Source organism: Ranitomeya imitator, chromosome 5 (genome assembly GCF_032444005.1).
Source record: "Ranitomeya imitator isolate aRanImi1 chromosome 5, aRanImi1.pri, whole genome shotgun sequence".
In the NCBI taxonomy this organism is placed as follows: Eukaryota; Metazoa; Chordata; class Amphibia; order Anura; family Dendrobatidae; genus Ranitomeya; species Ranitomeya imitator.
Window position 1 is genome coordinate 200,292,331 of NC_091286.1, and position 16,737 is coordinate 200,309,067.

The 16,737-nt window shown below is 44.5% G+C and overlaps 1 protein-coding gene across 1 annotated transcript in view; it reads left to right on the plus strand.

Moving 5' to 3' along the window:
* Positions 1 to 16,737, plus strand: part of LOC138681719 (protein unc-93 homolog A-like) — a 106,201-nt gene that overhangs the window by 88,554 nt on the left and 910 nt on the right. The window contains exons 7-8 of the mRNA XM_069769504.1: positions 5,162 to 5,297; positions 7,084 to 7,215. Of these exons, the coding sequence (XP_069625605.1) occupies positions 5,162 to 5,297; positions 7,084 to 7,215 (268 nt within the window). The remainder of the gene's footprint in view (positions 1 to 5,161; positions 5,298 to 7,083; positions 7,216 to 16,737) is intronic.

Sequence of the window (16,737 nt, forward strand, 5' to 3'; positions counted from 1 at the left end):
CTCTCCCTTTCCACCATTTGGGCAATACTTTCTATTCGTTTTCTGCCAAAGCCTTGTTGCTCTGCCAAAAATATGTATATTTTCTTCCACTTTACACCTGGCTGCCACCTTGTGGTGATTCCAAATATAACCAAGCATCCTATGGCTGACTATCTGACTCATTGCTACTGTACCTTTGAAATATTTTTCATGCCTGACAACCTGTCTGCTATAGGGTTAAGGGTATTCTTCTGGATCAGGGCCTTCTTTCCCTTCTAAAAAGGACTGTTAAGTTGTTTTTGAGACATTATCCATGTCCATCTGCTTTAAGCTAGTCCTGAGTACTATTCTAGGAATATACCCCCTGTGTGCAGCTATATCACTTTAAGGCCGGCGTCATACTACCGTGTTTTACGGACGTAAGAGAGGTGCTGAAAATATGGATTGCATACAGTACAATGCTTCTCTATGCCCCAGCTCCTATCAGCCGTATTTTGCTGATCCGTATTATACGGTCTTCTACGACTGTAGAAAATCGCAGCATGCTGCGTTTGTCACCGTATTGCGCAAAAAATACGCCAATGAAAGTCTATGGGGGCCAGAAAAGTACGGATTACACACGGACCAGCAGTGTGACTTACGAGAAATACGCAGCGGTGTTAGAGAGAAAATCCGGCAATTCAGTGCGGTGTACAGTAAAATCACACTGACAGCTTACAATAGAATAGGTATATATATATATGTCATTGAGACACATATATGTATATATATTAATATTTCATCCAGCGCGAGATAGCTTTAAAGCCGGTAATTCAATTGCCGGCTTTTGCTATCTCCTTCCTAAACCCGACATGATATGAGACATGGTTTACATACAGTAAACCATGTCTTATCCCAATTTTTTTTGCATATTCCACATTACTAATGTTAGTAGTGTGTATGTGCAAAAGTTGGGCGCTCTAGCTATTAAATTAAAGGGTTAAATGGCGGAAAAAATTGGCGTGGGCTCCCGCGCAATTTTCTCCGCCAGAGTAGTAAACCCAGTGACTGAGGGCAGATATTAATAGCCTGGAGAGGGTCCACGGTTATTGCCCCCCCCCCCCCAGCTAAAAACATCTGCCCCCAGCCACCCCGGAAAAGGCATATCTGGAAGATGCGCCTATTCTGGCACTTGGCCACTCTTCCCATTCCCGTGTAGCGGTGGGATATGGGGTAATGAAGGGTTAATGTCACCTTGCTATTGTAAGGTGACATTAAGCCAGATTAATAATGGAGAGGCGTCAATTATGACACCTATCCATTATTAATCCAATAGTCTGAAATGGTTAAAAAAAACAAACACATTATTAAAAAGTCTTTTAATGAAATAAAAACACAGGTTGTTTGAATATTTTATTATCTTGGTAATCCACCTGAAGACCCTCGCTCTGTAACAAAGAAAAAATAATAAACCAACAATATAAATACCTTCCGATGATCTGTCACGTCCCACGATGTAAATCCATCTGAAGGGGTTAATTTTTTTTACAGGCAGGAGCTCTGCTATAATGCAGCTGTGGTCCTGGCTGTAAAACCCCAGCGAATGAATGGAAACTAGGTCAATGACCTGTAGTTACCTTCATTCGCGGTGATGCGCCCTCTGCTGGTTGTCCCTCGAGCGTGTGAAAAAATCAGAAAAGTTCCCAGGCTCAAGTTCATATGAGGACAACCAGCAGAGGGCGCATCACCGCGAATGAAGGTAACTACAGGTCATTGACCTAGTTTCCATTCATTCGCTGGGGTTTTACAGAAGGCATTGCTGGACCTTAGGTATCCATGGGTACAACCACTGATATAGTGACGGTTGCTAGTGGCAGTGATGAGTGAACATGTTCGGATAAGGTGTTATCTGAGCATGCTTGGGTTCTAACTGAGTATCTTAGGCGTGCTCGAAAAATATGTTTGAGACCCTGTGGCTCCATGTCTCGCAGCTGTTCAACAGTCGCAACATATGCAGGGATTGCTTGTTTTGTTAGGCAATCCCTACATGTGTTGCGGCTGTCGAACAGCAATGAGACATGGAGCCACGGGATCTCAAACATATTTTTTGAGCATACCCAAATACTCGGCTAGAACCCGAGCATGCTTGATCTTGTGTCACTTCATATCTAATTAGGTAATTTATGAAAATACAGTGGGGCAAAAAAGTATTTAGTCAGTCAGCAATAGTGCAAGTTCCACCACTTAAAAAGATGAGAGGCGTCTGTAATTTACATCATAGGTAGACCTCAACTATGGGAGACAAACTGAGAAAAAAAAATCCAGAAAATCACATTGTCTGTTTTTTTATCATTTTATTTGCATATTATGGTGGAAAATAAGTATTTGGTCAGAAACAAACAATCAAGATTTCTGGCTCTCACAGACCTGTAACTTCTTCTTTAAGAGTCTCCTCTTTCCTCCACTCATTACCTGTAGTAATGGCACCTGTTTAAACTTGTTATCAGTATAAAAAGACACCTGTGCACACCATCAAACAGTCTGACTCCAAACTCCACTATGGTGAAGACCAGAGAGCTGTCAAAGGACACCAGAAACAAAATTGTAGCCCTGTACCAGGCTAGGAAGACTGAATCTGCAATAGCCAACCAGCTTGGAGTGAAGAAATCAACAGTGGGAGCAATAATTAGAAAATGGAAGACATACAAGACCACTGATAATCTCCCTCGATCTGGGGCTCCACGCAAAATCCCACCCCGTGGGGTCAGAATGATCACAAGAACGGTGAGCAAAAATCCCAGAACCACGCGGGGGGACCTAGTGAATGAACTGCAGAGAGCTGGGACCAATGTAACAAGGCCTACCGTAAGTAACACACTACGCCACCATGGACTCAGATCCTGCAGTGCCAGACGTGTCCCACTGCTTAAGCCAGTATATGTCCGGGCCCGTCTGAAGTTTGCTAGAGAGCATTTGGATGATCCAGAGGAGTTTTGGGAGAATGTCCTATGGTCTGATGAAACCAAACTGGAACTGTTTGGTAGAAACACAACTTGTCGTGTTTGGAGGAAAAAGAATACTGAGTTGCATCCATCAAACACCATACCTACTGTAAAGCATGGTGGTGGAAACATCATGCTTTGGGGCTGTTTCTCTGCAAAGGGGCCAGGACGACTGATCCGGGTACATGAAAGAATGAATGGGGCCATGTATCGTGAGATTTTGAGTGCAAACCTCCTTCCATCAGCAAGGGCATTGAAGATGAAACGTGGCTGGGTCTTTCAACATGACAATGATCCAAAGCACACCGCCAGGGCAACGAAGGAGTGGCTTCGTAAGAAGCATTTCAAGGTCCTGGAGTGGCCTAGCCAGTCTCCAGATCTCAACCCTATAGAAAACCTTTGGAGGGAGTTGAAATTCCGTGTTGCCAAGCGAAAAGCCAAAAACATCACTGCTCTAGAGGAGATCTGCATGGAGGAATGGGCCAACATACCAACAACAGTGTGTGGCAACCTTGTGAAGACTTACAGAAAACGTTTGACCTCTGTCATTGCCAACAAAGGATATATTACAAAGTATTGAGATGAAATTTTGTTTCTGACCAAATACTTATTTTCCACCATAATATGCAAATAAAATGATAAAAAAACAGACAATGTGATTTTCTGGATTTTTTTTTCTCAGTTTGTCTCCCATAGTTGAGGTCTACCTATGATGTAAATTACAGACGCCTCTCATCTTTTTAAGTGGTGGAACTTGCACTATTGCTGACTGACTAAATACTTTTTTGCCCCACTGTATGTTTATCGAAGTGCTGTTTGCCAATTTAATTCTGGATTATGGGATTAATATGCGGCGCGCCCCCAAGGGCTGTGGGGTACTCGGAGCCGGGCCTTTCGGTTCTCGTTGGGGATGTCACGGTGGCTGACCCAATCCGTGGCCCTCGGGAGGTCCGTTGATGAAATGGGGAAAGGTCTTAAAAGGGATAATGTTCATGATGCCACCTGTGGTATTCGGTCAGGGTGACCGACACTGCTTAGGGGTCCGCTGGAGTGATGTTATGGCAGCTAGATGGTATACCTTCCCACAGGTGAAGTATGTCCCCAGGGCTTCCCAGAGTGTAGATGGTGGATGATGTAAGGCGCAGTGAATAACGAGGACACAAGGGTGCAGTCTCTTTACCTTTATTGAAGGCTTCAGCATCCACAGTCCAGGGTAGGGACCACAGGGTAGGCAGAGTCCGGCCGGTCTGAAGGCAAATCCAGAGTCCCCTTATCCAGGTGGAATTCAATTGCCTTCCTCTAGCGCCTGGGCGTTGTAGTCCCTCCCTGCTGAGCAACTCGGTAAGGTCCTCACAACTATTGTAGATGTTAAGTCTCTTTCTCTCTGTCCCCCTGACGGATAGGACAAACCCGTATGACTAGGGTCCCTATAAAAAGCCTCAGGCCACCAGAGACGCCCCGGCCCCCACAAGTTGCCACCCTGCCTCCTGGGTATATGGTCGGGCAGCCAACATGGAATCAACTGCCCTGCAAGTCTCTGGAGTAACGGCATAGAGATCCTTACTCCCTCGGTGTTCTGGCTACCGATACTGCGCTTCAGAAGGAGGCAGCCTGCTTCTAGCTGGTCTCCCGCTGATGTTCCTCTCCTGTTGCTATGACTTCGTTGCTCACTCACTGCAACACAATTCCTTTCACTGTCTCCTTCTTGGGATGCTGCTGCACGTGGGGTGCAGGCGCAGCTCCGTGTACCTTCCTCTTCCACAGGCCGCAGTCTGGAGCTGGCTGGAACCCACTCCAACCAGCCTCTGCCAAACTCGGTCGGGACTCACTGACTATCTCCTACTCCCTCCAGTCAGCTTCTGTCTAACTTCTTAACCAACCCACCAGTTTTACCTAAGTGTGAGGAGTGCCCTATTAGATAGAAGCATGGCTCCCCCTGGCGGACTGGAGTGTGAAGTGTGTTTTGTGGTTGTGATACCTGGACAGAAGATCTCCTTCGTTGCCTTCAGACGTAACATCACTCCCCTGGTGGAAGAATAACATTACTGCAACAACCAGGACTCTGGGGCGCTGCAAATACATATAGGGATAGGATCTTGGCGGTCTGTTGAACACTCTTTGATATAGATTATATTGCTATTAAATATTGATAATGTTTATCATGATATTAAACAATTTTTTTTCCTTTTATTATTCTCTAGTCTTATGTGACCTGCATCTTGGGGTTAAAATATGTTGGCTTTGTGATCATCTGTTTTGGAGTTACAAATTCAGTATGTGCAGCTGTATTTGGAAAACTGACGCAATATACCGGGAGAGTACCTTTGTTTTTACTAGGTAATGGCAATTAATTATGATGCTAACTATATGGTATTCCTATAATTGTATTCCAATTACCACCAATTATCTACAACAGTTCGGCTACATGTTGAAAACTGCATTCGCCAATTAATAATTTTGAATGCCATTATAGTTTATATACCGTAAGTGTTTCTAAATCAGGTTTCCCAGGGCCATGGAGCGCCTAATTACAGTTTCCAAAAAAGCAACAGTTAAAACTGTCACTTTCAGATAGGGAAGGCAAGTGGATTTCTGCGTGCTTTGTAAAGCTGAAACCATTGGAACCAGAGAGTTTGTCCAGTGCTTCCTTGAAGCAGAAATTAATTTGTTGAGTGCTGTCTAACCCTCTTGCTCTATACACAAACCATACAGTTGATAACAGCCTATGAAATCATACATGCAGTATATTAGTAATATTAGAAATTGTTCACTAGAAGAAAAGCGGGACTATATAAGCTGACCATCTTTTTTTGCTTACGAGAAACGTTCTGCTCCTTCTCGATAGAGAGGACGACCAAATCAATTTTAGGATGTTATTTGGGACTAATCGGTCTTAATCAGTTTCCAGTTGATAGAGAAGCATAATATAACACTATCACAATATATAACATATTACAACCTGTACATACATTTTGGGTTCTTTATCAGATGAGTGATTGAATTGAAATCCTATCATTGCTGAGTTTATTAAACTGAAAATCTTAAGATGCTGTCACACTAGACGATATCGCTAGCGATCCGTGACGTTGCAGCGTCCTCGCTAGCGATATCGTCCAGTGTGACAGGCAGCAGCGATCAGGCCCCTGCTGTGCTGTCGCTGGTCGGGGAAGAAAGTCCAGAACTTTATTTCGTCGCTGGACTCCCCGTAGACATCGCTGAATCGGCGTGTGTGACACCGATTCAGCGATGTCTTCACTGGTAACCAGGGTAAACATCGGGTAACTAAGCGCAGGGCCGCGCTTAGTAACCCGATGTTTACCCTGGTTACCAGCGTAAAAAAACAAACACTACATACTTACATTCAGCTGTCTGTCCCTTGCCGTCTGGTTCCTGCACTGACTGCTGGCCGTAAAGTGAAAGCAGAGCACAGCCACAGCGGTGAGTCACCGCTGTGTGACTCACCGCTGTGCTGTGCTTTCACTTTCACTTTACGGCCAGCAGTCAGTGCAGGAACCAGACGGCAAGGGACAGACAGCTGAATGTAAGTATGTACTGTTTGTTTTTTTACGCTGGTAACCAGGGTAAACATCGGGTTACTAAGCGCGGCCCTGCGCTTAGTTACCCGATGTTTACCCTGGTTACCGGGGACCTCGGGATCGTTGGTCGCTGGAGAGCTGTCCAGCGACCAAACAGCGACGCTGCAGCGATCCGGATCGTTGTCGGTATCGCTGCAGCGTCGCTAAGTGTGACGGTACCTTAAGAGTTCCCATAGAGCTACTGAAAAAAAAACATATGAAAATAATAAGGAAATTCATTATCTCTAGTGATTATTTCTCTTTACCAATAGGAAATGTAGGTTCAATGAGATTTTGCATGAGAAAGGCTATAATTAACAAATAGGAACATTATGATCAGAAAAACATTAGGCATTTGTGATTACTAGAAAATTCTATCATCTAATAAATTATATTATGATACATTATAATAAATATAAAGATTGTGTCACCCATGTCACATTAAATCCCTGCTACGTTATAGTTTAGTTGCATTTGAAATTTCTGCAATTTTCTAATGCATGTCACATTTTAGATTACTGAACAGATGTGTCCATTTTTTTTAATAGGAGCAGCTATTAATCTTGGGTGTATCATTGGCTTCTTGATATGGAAACCAGCTACTGGTAACTTTGCAGTGTTTTTTGTGATGTCTGGACTATGGGGGATTGCAGATGCAGTGTGGCAGACACTACTAAGCTGTGAGTATAAAATGGCTTGCAACTATATACAACTACCAAACACAATTTATAACCATGGTTCTTTCATACTTTATGCTAATTTTACCAGTGATCTGTTTACCTTAGAGTGAATCTGTCACCAGTATTTTCATACCCCATCTGAGAGCAGTATAATATCAGGGCGAGTCCCTGACAAGTGATGTCAATCACTTATAGGGCTGCTTGCTGTAGTTTTGATGAAATCACTGTTTTATCTGTCAGTTTTCTGAATGCTGAGCTATGTAAAACCCCGCCCACACCACTAATTGACAACTTTCAGTGTTCCCTGTGCATATGCAGAATATTGCCAATTAGTTGTGGGGTTCGGTTATTCCAAGCTCACAAATTTGGAGAATTACACAGCAGCAGAATAACGAGTCCTCTAGATAATCTCCTATTTATAAAACAGTAATTTCATCAAAACTACAGCAAGCCTCCTAGTAAGGGATATTGGGTGGAATTAGGGTCTCTGATTCTGCCTCACTAAGCTTGAATCAGGGTCATGGTCTTTATATCATGCTTCTCTCAGATTGGGTGGCAAAAACGTGGTGAAAAATTCCATTTAAAGTCAATATGTAAAAGAAACCATGATTTTTATAATATACTTCAATACTGTAGAATGGCTGTATATAGTACAAAAAAAACAGATGACAGCAGGTTCAAGTACTCAAAATTGACTAACAAATACAGTAAAAATAAAAAAACAAATACAAAGAAATATGGGAAAAAATAAAATGTAACCATTTGAATAACACCTCTTTTAATCCAATAAAACTAAACATGTTAAGAAAAAATATGCAAATACACATACTGCAATGACCGAAAGTGTTGACACCCTTGATATTGTTTGAGAAAATTAAATATTTCTTCCAGACAATTATTGCAATTTCACATGTTTTGCTGTACACTTGTTTATTTCCCGTGGAACAGCGCAAATAACTGAGTAAAAAAAGAACATATGGACATAATTTCTCACAAACCCCCGAAATGGGCCAGCCAAAATTATTGGCACCCTCAACTTAAAATTTGGAATAAATAACTGCAATCGATCGCTTCCTATGACCATCAACAAGCTTCTTACACCTTTCAACTGTAATTTTGGACCACTCTTCTTTTGCAAACTGCTCCAGGTTTTTCATAATTGATCTCGCTACAGGTGTTCCACGGGATTTAGTTTCAGACTCATTGCTGGCCAGTGGCCACTTCAGAAACCTCCAGGGCAGTGTTTACATCCATTTCTGGGTGCCTCTTGAAGTATGTTTGGGGTCATTGTCCTGCTGGAAGAACCATGACTTAGGATGGAAATACAGCTTTCTCACACTGGCCACTAAAATGCGACCCACAATTCATTGGTAATTTTCAGATTTCGTGGTGACTTGTACACAGTCAGCAACACCACCCCACAATTTTGTCTGGCCTATTTTTGGGGGTTTTGTGTGAAATTATGTCCAGTTTGTCTTCTTTCAGTTTTTATGTGCGGCTCCAATACACGCAAAAGAAAATAAACGTACAATATGTGTAAATGCAATAATTATCTGGGAGAAATACTTCCCTTTCTCCAACAATTTTAAGGGTATCAACACTTTTGGCCATGACTGTATATGGCTTAATTTTAATAACTGTATTTTTAGTTCACAACTCTGAACCGTTAATGATCTTGTATCAAGTCAAATTAATTAAAGGTTGCTACATCTACATTAATACATATCCAGAACCACCATCAGTAGATGACTACATCACCAGAGCCACCATTAGTTTTTGACTACATTACCAAAATCAAATCAACCACTTATTGATCCCTATAATATCATTGTGTTATACTATCAAATTTTAAATCCAAAACTAAGTCCTAAATTGCCATAAAACGCAACCGGACTAAAATACAATGTCCTGTGATATTTAGTTCAATAATATTTATTAATAATTCACACAGTAGAATTAACAACGGTACATAATACTCAAGAGAACAACCTCCAAATGTAATGGAGCGGATTTATTCACATAACATAAGAAAAAAACCTATATGAAAAATCAATACCCAAAATGCCCACACATTAACAACTGCATAATGAAGGAGGAACCTACATATAGCTGAACAAGGCAGCCAATAGAAAAAATGGAAGCTCGGTGAACTCCGTCCCTGTCCGTGTCGCCGTTCCTTTACCTCGACGCGCGTTTCGTAACACTTCCTCAGGGGGCGTGTCGGGGTAGAGGGACGCCGGACATTTAAACGCTACCTCCTCCAATCAAAAATGCTCCAGTATGGATGCCACAAGCTGCGTATTCAAGGAAACAAAGTGAGCGCTGACATTGTCCTCCGCGCACCGGAAATGACATCACCGCTTCCGGACTGTGGACCGCAAGCACCCAGGTGCTCACTGATGAGCGCTGTGCGTGCCAGCTAAGTCCTAAACGCCGGAATCAGTGAAGTCTGTGCACAGACAGATCACACGGCAGCGCGCATTCCATGACCAGGCAACTTCATAACAAGAATTGTTATGATAACAGCCCCATTATTAAATAAAGTGCACATTATATATAGAGCTCTCCATCCCTATATTATAGGATAATATGTTATACAATTGGCTCAAGAAGCACAGTCATTATAGAAGATAATTATTAAAACCACTTACAATAAAACTTCTTATAATACTAAACCATATTAAGATATATAACATAATAGTGATATTAATACATTTTAAAGTGCATAATTACAGTGCCAAAAATTTTATTTTTCCCCATAATAATTCTATACATTATCTCATACTGATAAACCATATCAGAATAGTAGTTATTAAAAATAAAGTGACATAAGTGACACTACAATATTTAACCCCTTTCTGACCTCGGACGGGATAGTACGTCCGAGGTCAGATCCCCTGCTTTGATGCGGGCTCCGGCGGTGAGCCCGCATCAAAGTCGGGACATGTCAGCTGTTTTGAACAGCTGACATGTGCCCGTAATAGGCGCGAGCAGAATCGCAATCTGCCCGCGCCTATTAACTAGTTAAATGTCAAACGCAGACAGCGGCATTTAACTACCGCTTCCGGCCGGGCGGCCGGAAATGATGTCATCGCCGACCCCCGTCACATGATCGGGGGTCGGCGATGCTTCAGAATTGTAACCATAGAGGTCCTTCAGACCTCTATGGTTACTGATCGCCGGCAGCTCTGAGCGCCACCCTGTGGTCGGCGCTCACAGCACACCTGATTTTCTGCTACATAGCAGCGAACATAAGATCGCTGCTATGTAGCAGAGGCGATCGTGCTGTGCCTGCTTCTAGCCTCCCATGCTATTGAAGCATGACACTTTGACCCCTTGTTTGTGAAGGGGTCAAAGTGTCTCTTTGGAGTTCAGAAGGTTTCATTTTTGGGTTTCATTTTTTCCCCTTCTACTATCGAAATGGACCCTGTTAAAGTTCAGGCCATTTACGATTGGACTCAGCCGACATCTGTGAAGAGCTTGCAGAAGTTCCTGGGCTTTGCTAATTTTTATCGTCGCTTCATCGCTAACTTTTCCAGTATTGCTAAACCGTTGACTGATTTGACCAAGAAAGGTGCGGATGTGGTCAATTGGTCCTCTGCGGCTGTAGCGGCTTTTCAGGAGTTAAAGCGTCGTTTTGCTTCTGCCCCTGTGTTGTGCCAGCCAGATGTTTAGCTCCCTTTTCAGGTGGAGGTTGATGCTTCTGAAATTGGAGCAGGGGCTGTTTTGTCGCAGAGAAGTTCTGATGGCTCGGTGATGAAACCCTGTGCGTTCTTTTCTAGAAAATTCTCGCCTGCTGAGCGCAATTATGATGTGGGCACTCGGGAGTTGTTGGCCATGAAGTGGGCATTCGAGGAGTGGCGACATTGGCTTGAAGGAGCTAAACATCGCGTGGTGGTCTTGACGGATCACAAGAATTTGCCTTATCTCGAGTCTGCCAAACGGTTGAATCCTAGACAGGCTCGATGGTCGGTCTTTTTCTCCCGTTTTGATTTTGTGGTTTCATACCTTCCGGGATCTAAGAATGTGAAGGCTGATGCCCTGTCAAGGAGTTTTGTGCCTGACTCTCCGGGTGTTCCGGAGCTGGCGGGTATTCTTAAAGAAGGGGTAATTTTGTCTGCCATTTCCCCTGATTTGCGGCGTGTGCTGCAAAAGTTTCAGGCTGATAGACCTGACCGTTGTCCTACGGAGAAACTGTTTGTCCCTGATAGATGGACTGGTAGAGTTATCTCGGAGATTCATTGTTCAGTATTGGCTGGTCATCCTGGAATCTTTGGTACCAGAGATTTGGTGGCTAGATCTTTTTGGTGGCCTTTTTAGTCACGGGATGTGCGTTCTTTTGTGCAGTCCTGCGGGATTTGTGCTCGGGCTAAGCCCTGCTGTTCTCGTGCCAGTGGGTTGCTTTTGCCCTTGCCGATTCCGAAGAGGCCCTGGACGCATATTTCCATGGATTTTATTTCTGATCTCCCTGTTTCTCAAAAGATGTCCGTCATTTGGGTGGTTTGTGATCGCTTCTCTAAGATGGTCCATTTGGTACCCTTATCTAAACTGTCTTCCTCCTCTGATTTGGTGCCATTGTTTTTCCAGCATGTGGTTCGTTTGCATGGCATTCCGGAGAACATCGTCTCGGACAGAGGTTCCCAGTTTGTTTCGAGGTTTTGGCGGTCCTTTTGCGCTAAGATGGGCATTGATTTGTCTTTTTCTTCGGCTTTCCATCCTCAGACTAATGGCCAAACCGAACGAACTAATCAGACTTTGGAGACATATCTGAGATGCTTTGTTTCTGCTGATCAGGATGATTGGGTGTCCTTCTTGCCTTTGGCTGAGTTCGCCCTTAATAATCGGGCCAGCTCGGCTACTTTAGTTTCTCTTTTTTCTGCAATTATGGTTTCCATCCTCGTTTCTCTTCAGGGCAGGTTGAGCCTTCGGACTGTCCTGGTGTGGATGCGGTGGTGGACAGGTTGCAGCAGATTTGGACTCATGTGGTGGACAATTTGACATTGTCCCAGGAGAAGGCTCAACGTTTTGCTAACCGCCGGCGTTGTGTTGGTCCCCTACTTCGTGTTGGGGATTTGGTTTGGTTGTCATCTCGTCATGTTCCTATGAAGGTTTCCTCTCCTAAGTTTAAGCCTCGTTTCATTGGACCATATAAGATTTCTGAGGTTCTTAATCCTGTGTCATTTCGTTTGGACCTTCCAGCTTCTTTTGCCATCCATAATGTGTTCCATAGGTCGTTGTTGCGGAGATACGTGGCGCCTATGGTTCCCTCCGTTGATCCTCCTGCCCCGGTGTTGGTCGACGGGGAGTTGGAGTATGTGGTAGAGAAGATTTTGGATTCTCGTGTTTTGAGATGGAAACTCCAGTACCTGGTCAAGTGGAAGGGTTATGGTCAAGAAGATAATTCCTGGGTTTTTGCCTCTGATGTTCATGCTGCCGATCTTGTTCGTGCCTTTCATTTGGCTCATCCTGATCGGCCTGGGGGCTCTGGTGAGGGTTCGGTGACCCCTCCTCAAGGGGGGGGGTACTGTTGTGAATTCTGTTGTCGAACTCCCTCCTGTGGTCGTGAATGGTACTTCGGCGAGTTCTGTCTATGGGCTCCCTCTGGTGGCTATGAGAGAAGCTGCTGCTTCTGAGGTTCCTTACACAGGTGACGTGGTTTATCCTTTGGTTGGCTTCTCTATTTAACTCCACTCAGATCGTTACTCCATGCCAGCTGTCAATGTTTTAGCATTGGTTCAGTTCGCTCCTGGATCTGCCTGGTGACCTGTCTTCTCCTGCAGAAGCTAAGTTCCTTATTGTTATTTTTGCTCATTGTTTCTTTGTCCAGCTGGTTATCCTGATTTTGTCTTGCTAGCTGGAAGCTCTGGGATGCAGAGTGCCCCCCCCCCCCGCACCGTGAGTCAGTGCGGAGGTCTTTTTTGCACACTCTGTGTGGTCTTTTGTAGGTTTTTGTGCTGACCGCAAAGATTCCTTTCCTATCCTCTGTCTATTTAGTAAGTCTGGCCTCTCTTTGCTGAAACCTATTTCATTCCTGTGTTTGTGACTTTCATCTTTTCTCACAGTCATTATATGTGGGGGGCTGCCTATTCCTTTGGGGAATTTCTCTGAGGCAAGGTAGGCTTTATTTTCTATCTCTAGGGCTAGCTAGCTCTGAGGCTGTGGCGAGGCGCCTAGGGAGCGTCAGGAGCGCTCCACGGCTATTTTTAGTGTGTGTGATAGGATTAGGGCTTGCGGTCAGCAGAGCTCCCACATCCCAGAGCTCGTCCTGTATGAGTTTAACTATCAGGTCGGGTGCTCCTAACCACCAGGTCATAACATACATCACCGGAACCACCATCATTACATAAATACTTCACCATAAACAACATCAGCACATAAAGAAATAACTAGATCCACCATCTGTAGATGACTACATTACAAGACCACCATCAGTACATGACTGCTTAACTAAAACCACCATTAGTACACTATTACATCACTAGAACCATCATCAGTACATAAATGCAGCACCACCAGAATCGTAGTCATGTACTGATGCTATCACCAAAACTACCCTTAGTACATGCATACAGCAAAAAGTTTATTACAGTGACTTATTGCAATGTCAGATAAGCCCCTGGCATATACAATTGTATAACATAAAACGGCAATTTCTAGTATGTCTTTAACAATGGAAAGGAAATACTGGCTATTAGTCATCATTAGACTGTGGAATATACAGGAACCACAGTTCTGATTAGACACAATCAGACAGCTGCAATATTAAGCATTTAAAGAGTATCTTAACTTTTGCCAGATATCTTAAATGTTTTAGCTCCATTAATTCTTAGCAGTTTGGAGTGAGTCTGGCCCCAGAGACTCCCACTTATTTCTCAAAATAGCAATAACCCCTTAACCCACAGTCTACAGTAATAGCTGCCCTATCAACCAGTCTATATTAATAGCCCCCATGAATCTTTGGGTCTGTGAGTGCTGCAATGTGGTGAGGTGACATCATCGCACTGGAACTACACAGCAAAGTTAGATCGCCACTGGACATCAGAGCAGGGAGCTGATTGGCACTCCTCTGACCCTGGAAGTGCTGGCAACACTTCGGGGTCAATCAGCTCCCTGTCTCGGTGGTTCATTTGCATTTACGTATTAAAGACACAAATGCAAATTAATTGAGGTGCCCTCCCCTGCGAAAACAACCATTTTAGTACGTAGTCTGATGGAGGGTAGGTTAATTAAAAAATGTCCCCTTCATCTTGGTGATACACTTAGAAACCCACCAACCTAGGCACCGGACCTCCGATACCTTGCTTGCAGCCAGTGCATCTCCTGGTTACATGATGGCAATATGTTGCTGAGAAAGATGATTTTCCAGCATAAACGATCCAGTCACATATCGAATGAGCATTTTGCTTGTTCATTGTATGATTGTTGGCATATTTTCACATGAAAATGCTCATGTGCGATGCTGGTACTTTTAAATGTGGATGGAACACAAACAAAGTATGTTACACACACTTACACTACACATACAACACACAGCGTATGTTACACACACTCCATGATACACACACGTACAGTGTATGTTACACACAAACACACTGTATGATGCACACGCCGTTACACACTATATGTTACACACACACTGTATGTAACACATACTCACTGCATGAATCTTATATACACACAATGTATGCTAAACACACACTATATGTTACACACAGGTACTCTATGTTACACACACGGTATGCTAAACACATGCTTCTTAGCACACTCTGTGTATGCAACACACTCTACATGCGTGTTACAGACACTTTATGTTACATACACACACTCCATGTTAAACACAAGACATTGTATATTACACACAAAACAAACATGCATGTTACAAACACACACTGTCTATGCTACACACACTGTATGTTAAACAAAAACTCCATGATACACACACCGCATGTTACACACAGACATACACTGCGTGTTATGCACACAAACACGCCCAGCATGTCCCACACACACTGTACACACACTGTATGTGATGCACAGTGGCGTAACTACAAAGTGAGGGGCCCCGGTGCGAACTTTCAAATGGGGTCCCCCCAGCCAAAATATTTCCCACCGAAATTCACATTTTCCCTTTCATTTCGCACACTATAGTTTTGTTGCAATGTTGTATAGTCTGACCTAAGACTGCCCTGTAATCGCTGAGAACAATGATTTTATAACTAACATGTCCTAATTAGGGTGATGTCTTAGGAAGTGCAGACTCTGGGCGTTCATGTCCTCCCTGGCTCTAATTCCAAGCGCACTCCCGGCGTTTGAAATCTGTGTGCTGTTTCTTCCTGGTATGACGCTGCAGTGCGTCATTTCCAGACCTGTGCAGTGTGGGGGTGTATTGGGTGTACTGGTTGGCTCCGGAGCATACGCACTGCACATTCTGATGCTGGCGAGTACACCCAATACTCCCCCACAGTGCACATGCTGGGCTCTGCCCACAGTCGTGTGCCATTCTTCCCAACTTGGAAATTTACAACCCGTACAAACACGGCTTCGCTCCGTGAACCCCGTACACACACGGCTCTGCTCCGTACACACGCGGCTCCGCTCCTTACACCTGCAGATCTGCTCCGTACACCTCATACACATGCAGATCCACTCCGTACACCTCAGACACACAGCTCCGCTCCGTACACACGCGGCTCTGCTTCGTACACTCCATACACACGCGGCTCTGCTTCGTACACCTCACAAACACGCAGCACCACTCCATACACCCCATACATACACGACTCCGCTCACCTCTCTCACACTCGGCTCAGCTTTGTACACTTTGTACACACCTGACTTTGCTCCGTACACCTCGTACACATTGCTCCACTACACACATACACGGCTCCACTCTGTATACCTTGTACAAACACGACTCTGCTACATCCACGCTGTAAACCCCTCCTTACCCCACACATAAACTTCCCCTCATTCAGCACCAAGACAACCAGCACAGCAGAGTCCTGCATACACTGAGGCCACTGATCAGGTGACCCCTGACTTCTCCCCTCCTGTGACCTCATCACAGGTCCTGTGCGCACAGAACAGGTGTGCGTGTGTGTGTGTGTGGCTCGCTCTGCGGGTGGAGGTAGGTGAACGACAGGTGTAAGCAGCACACTGGCCGCACATCAGCACTTTACAGCTGCAACTGCACTTGACTCACCAGCTGCTGTCTTCATGCCTCACCTGGACTCTGTGACAGTTGCTGCCGGCTCCTCAGCTTTGTTGTTTCCCCCTCCATCACTGTCAAGCTTCAGTGACACGCCCAGCCCTTCTGCTAGGTCAGATGTCCTTCACGGACACGCCCACTCACCTCACACTGCTGGAAGTTTAAGCTGGCCATTGTGGGCATGGCCAGCAGGGTGCGTGACTTGTCTGCTGAGTTTCCCGGCTAGTGCTACTTGTTTGCTGGACTGGGCGGGCCCCTAAGCACTCCGGGCCCGGTTGCAGCTGCGACCCCTATGACCGCAGTTGTTACGCCCC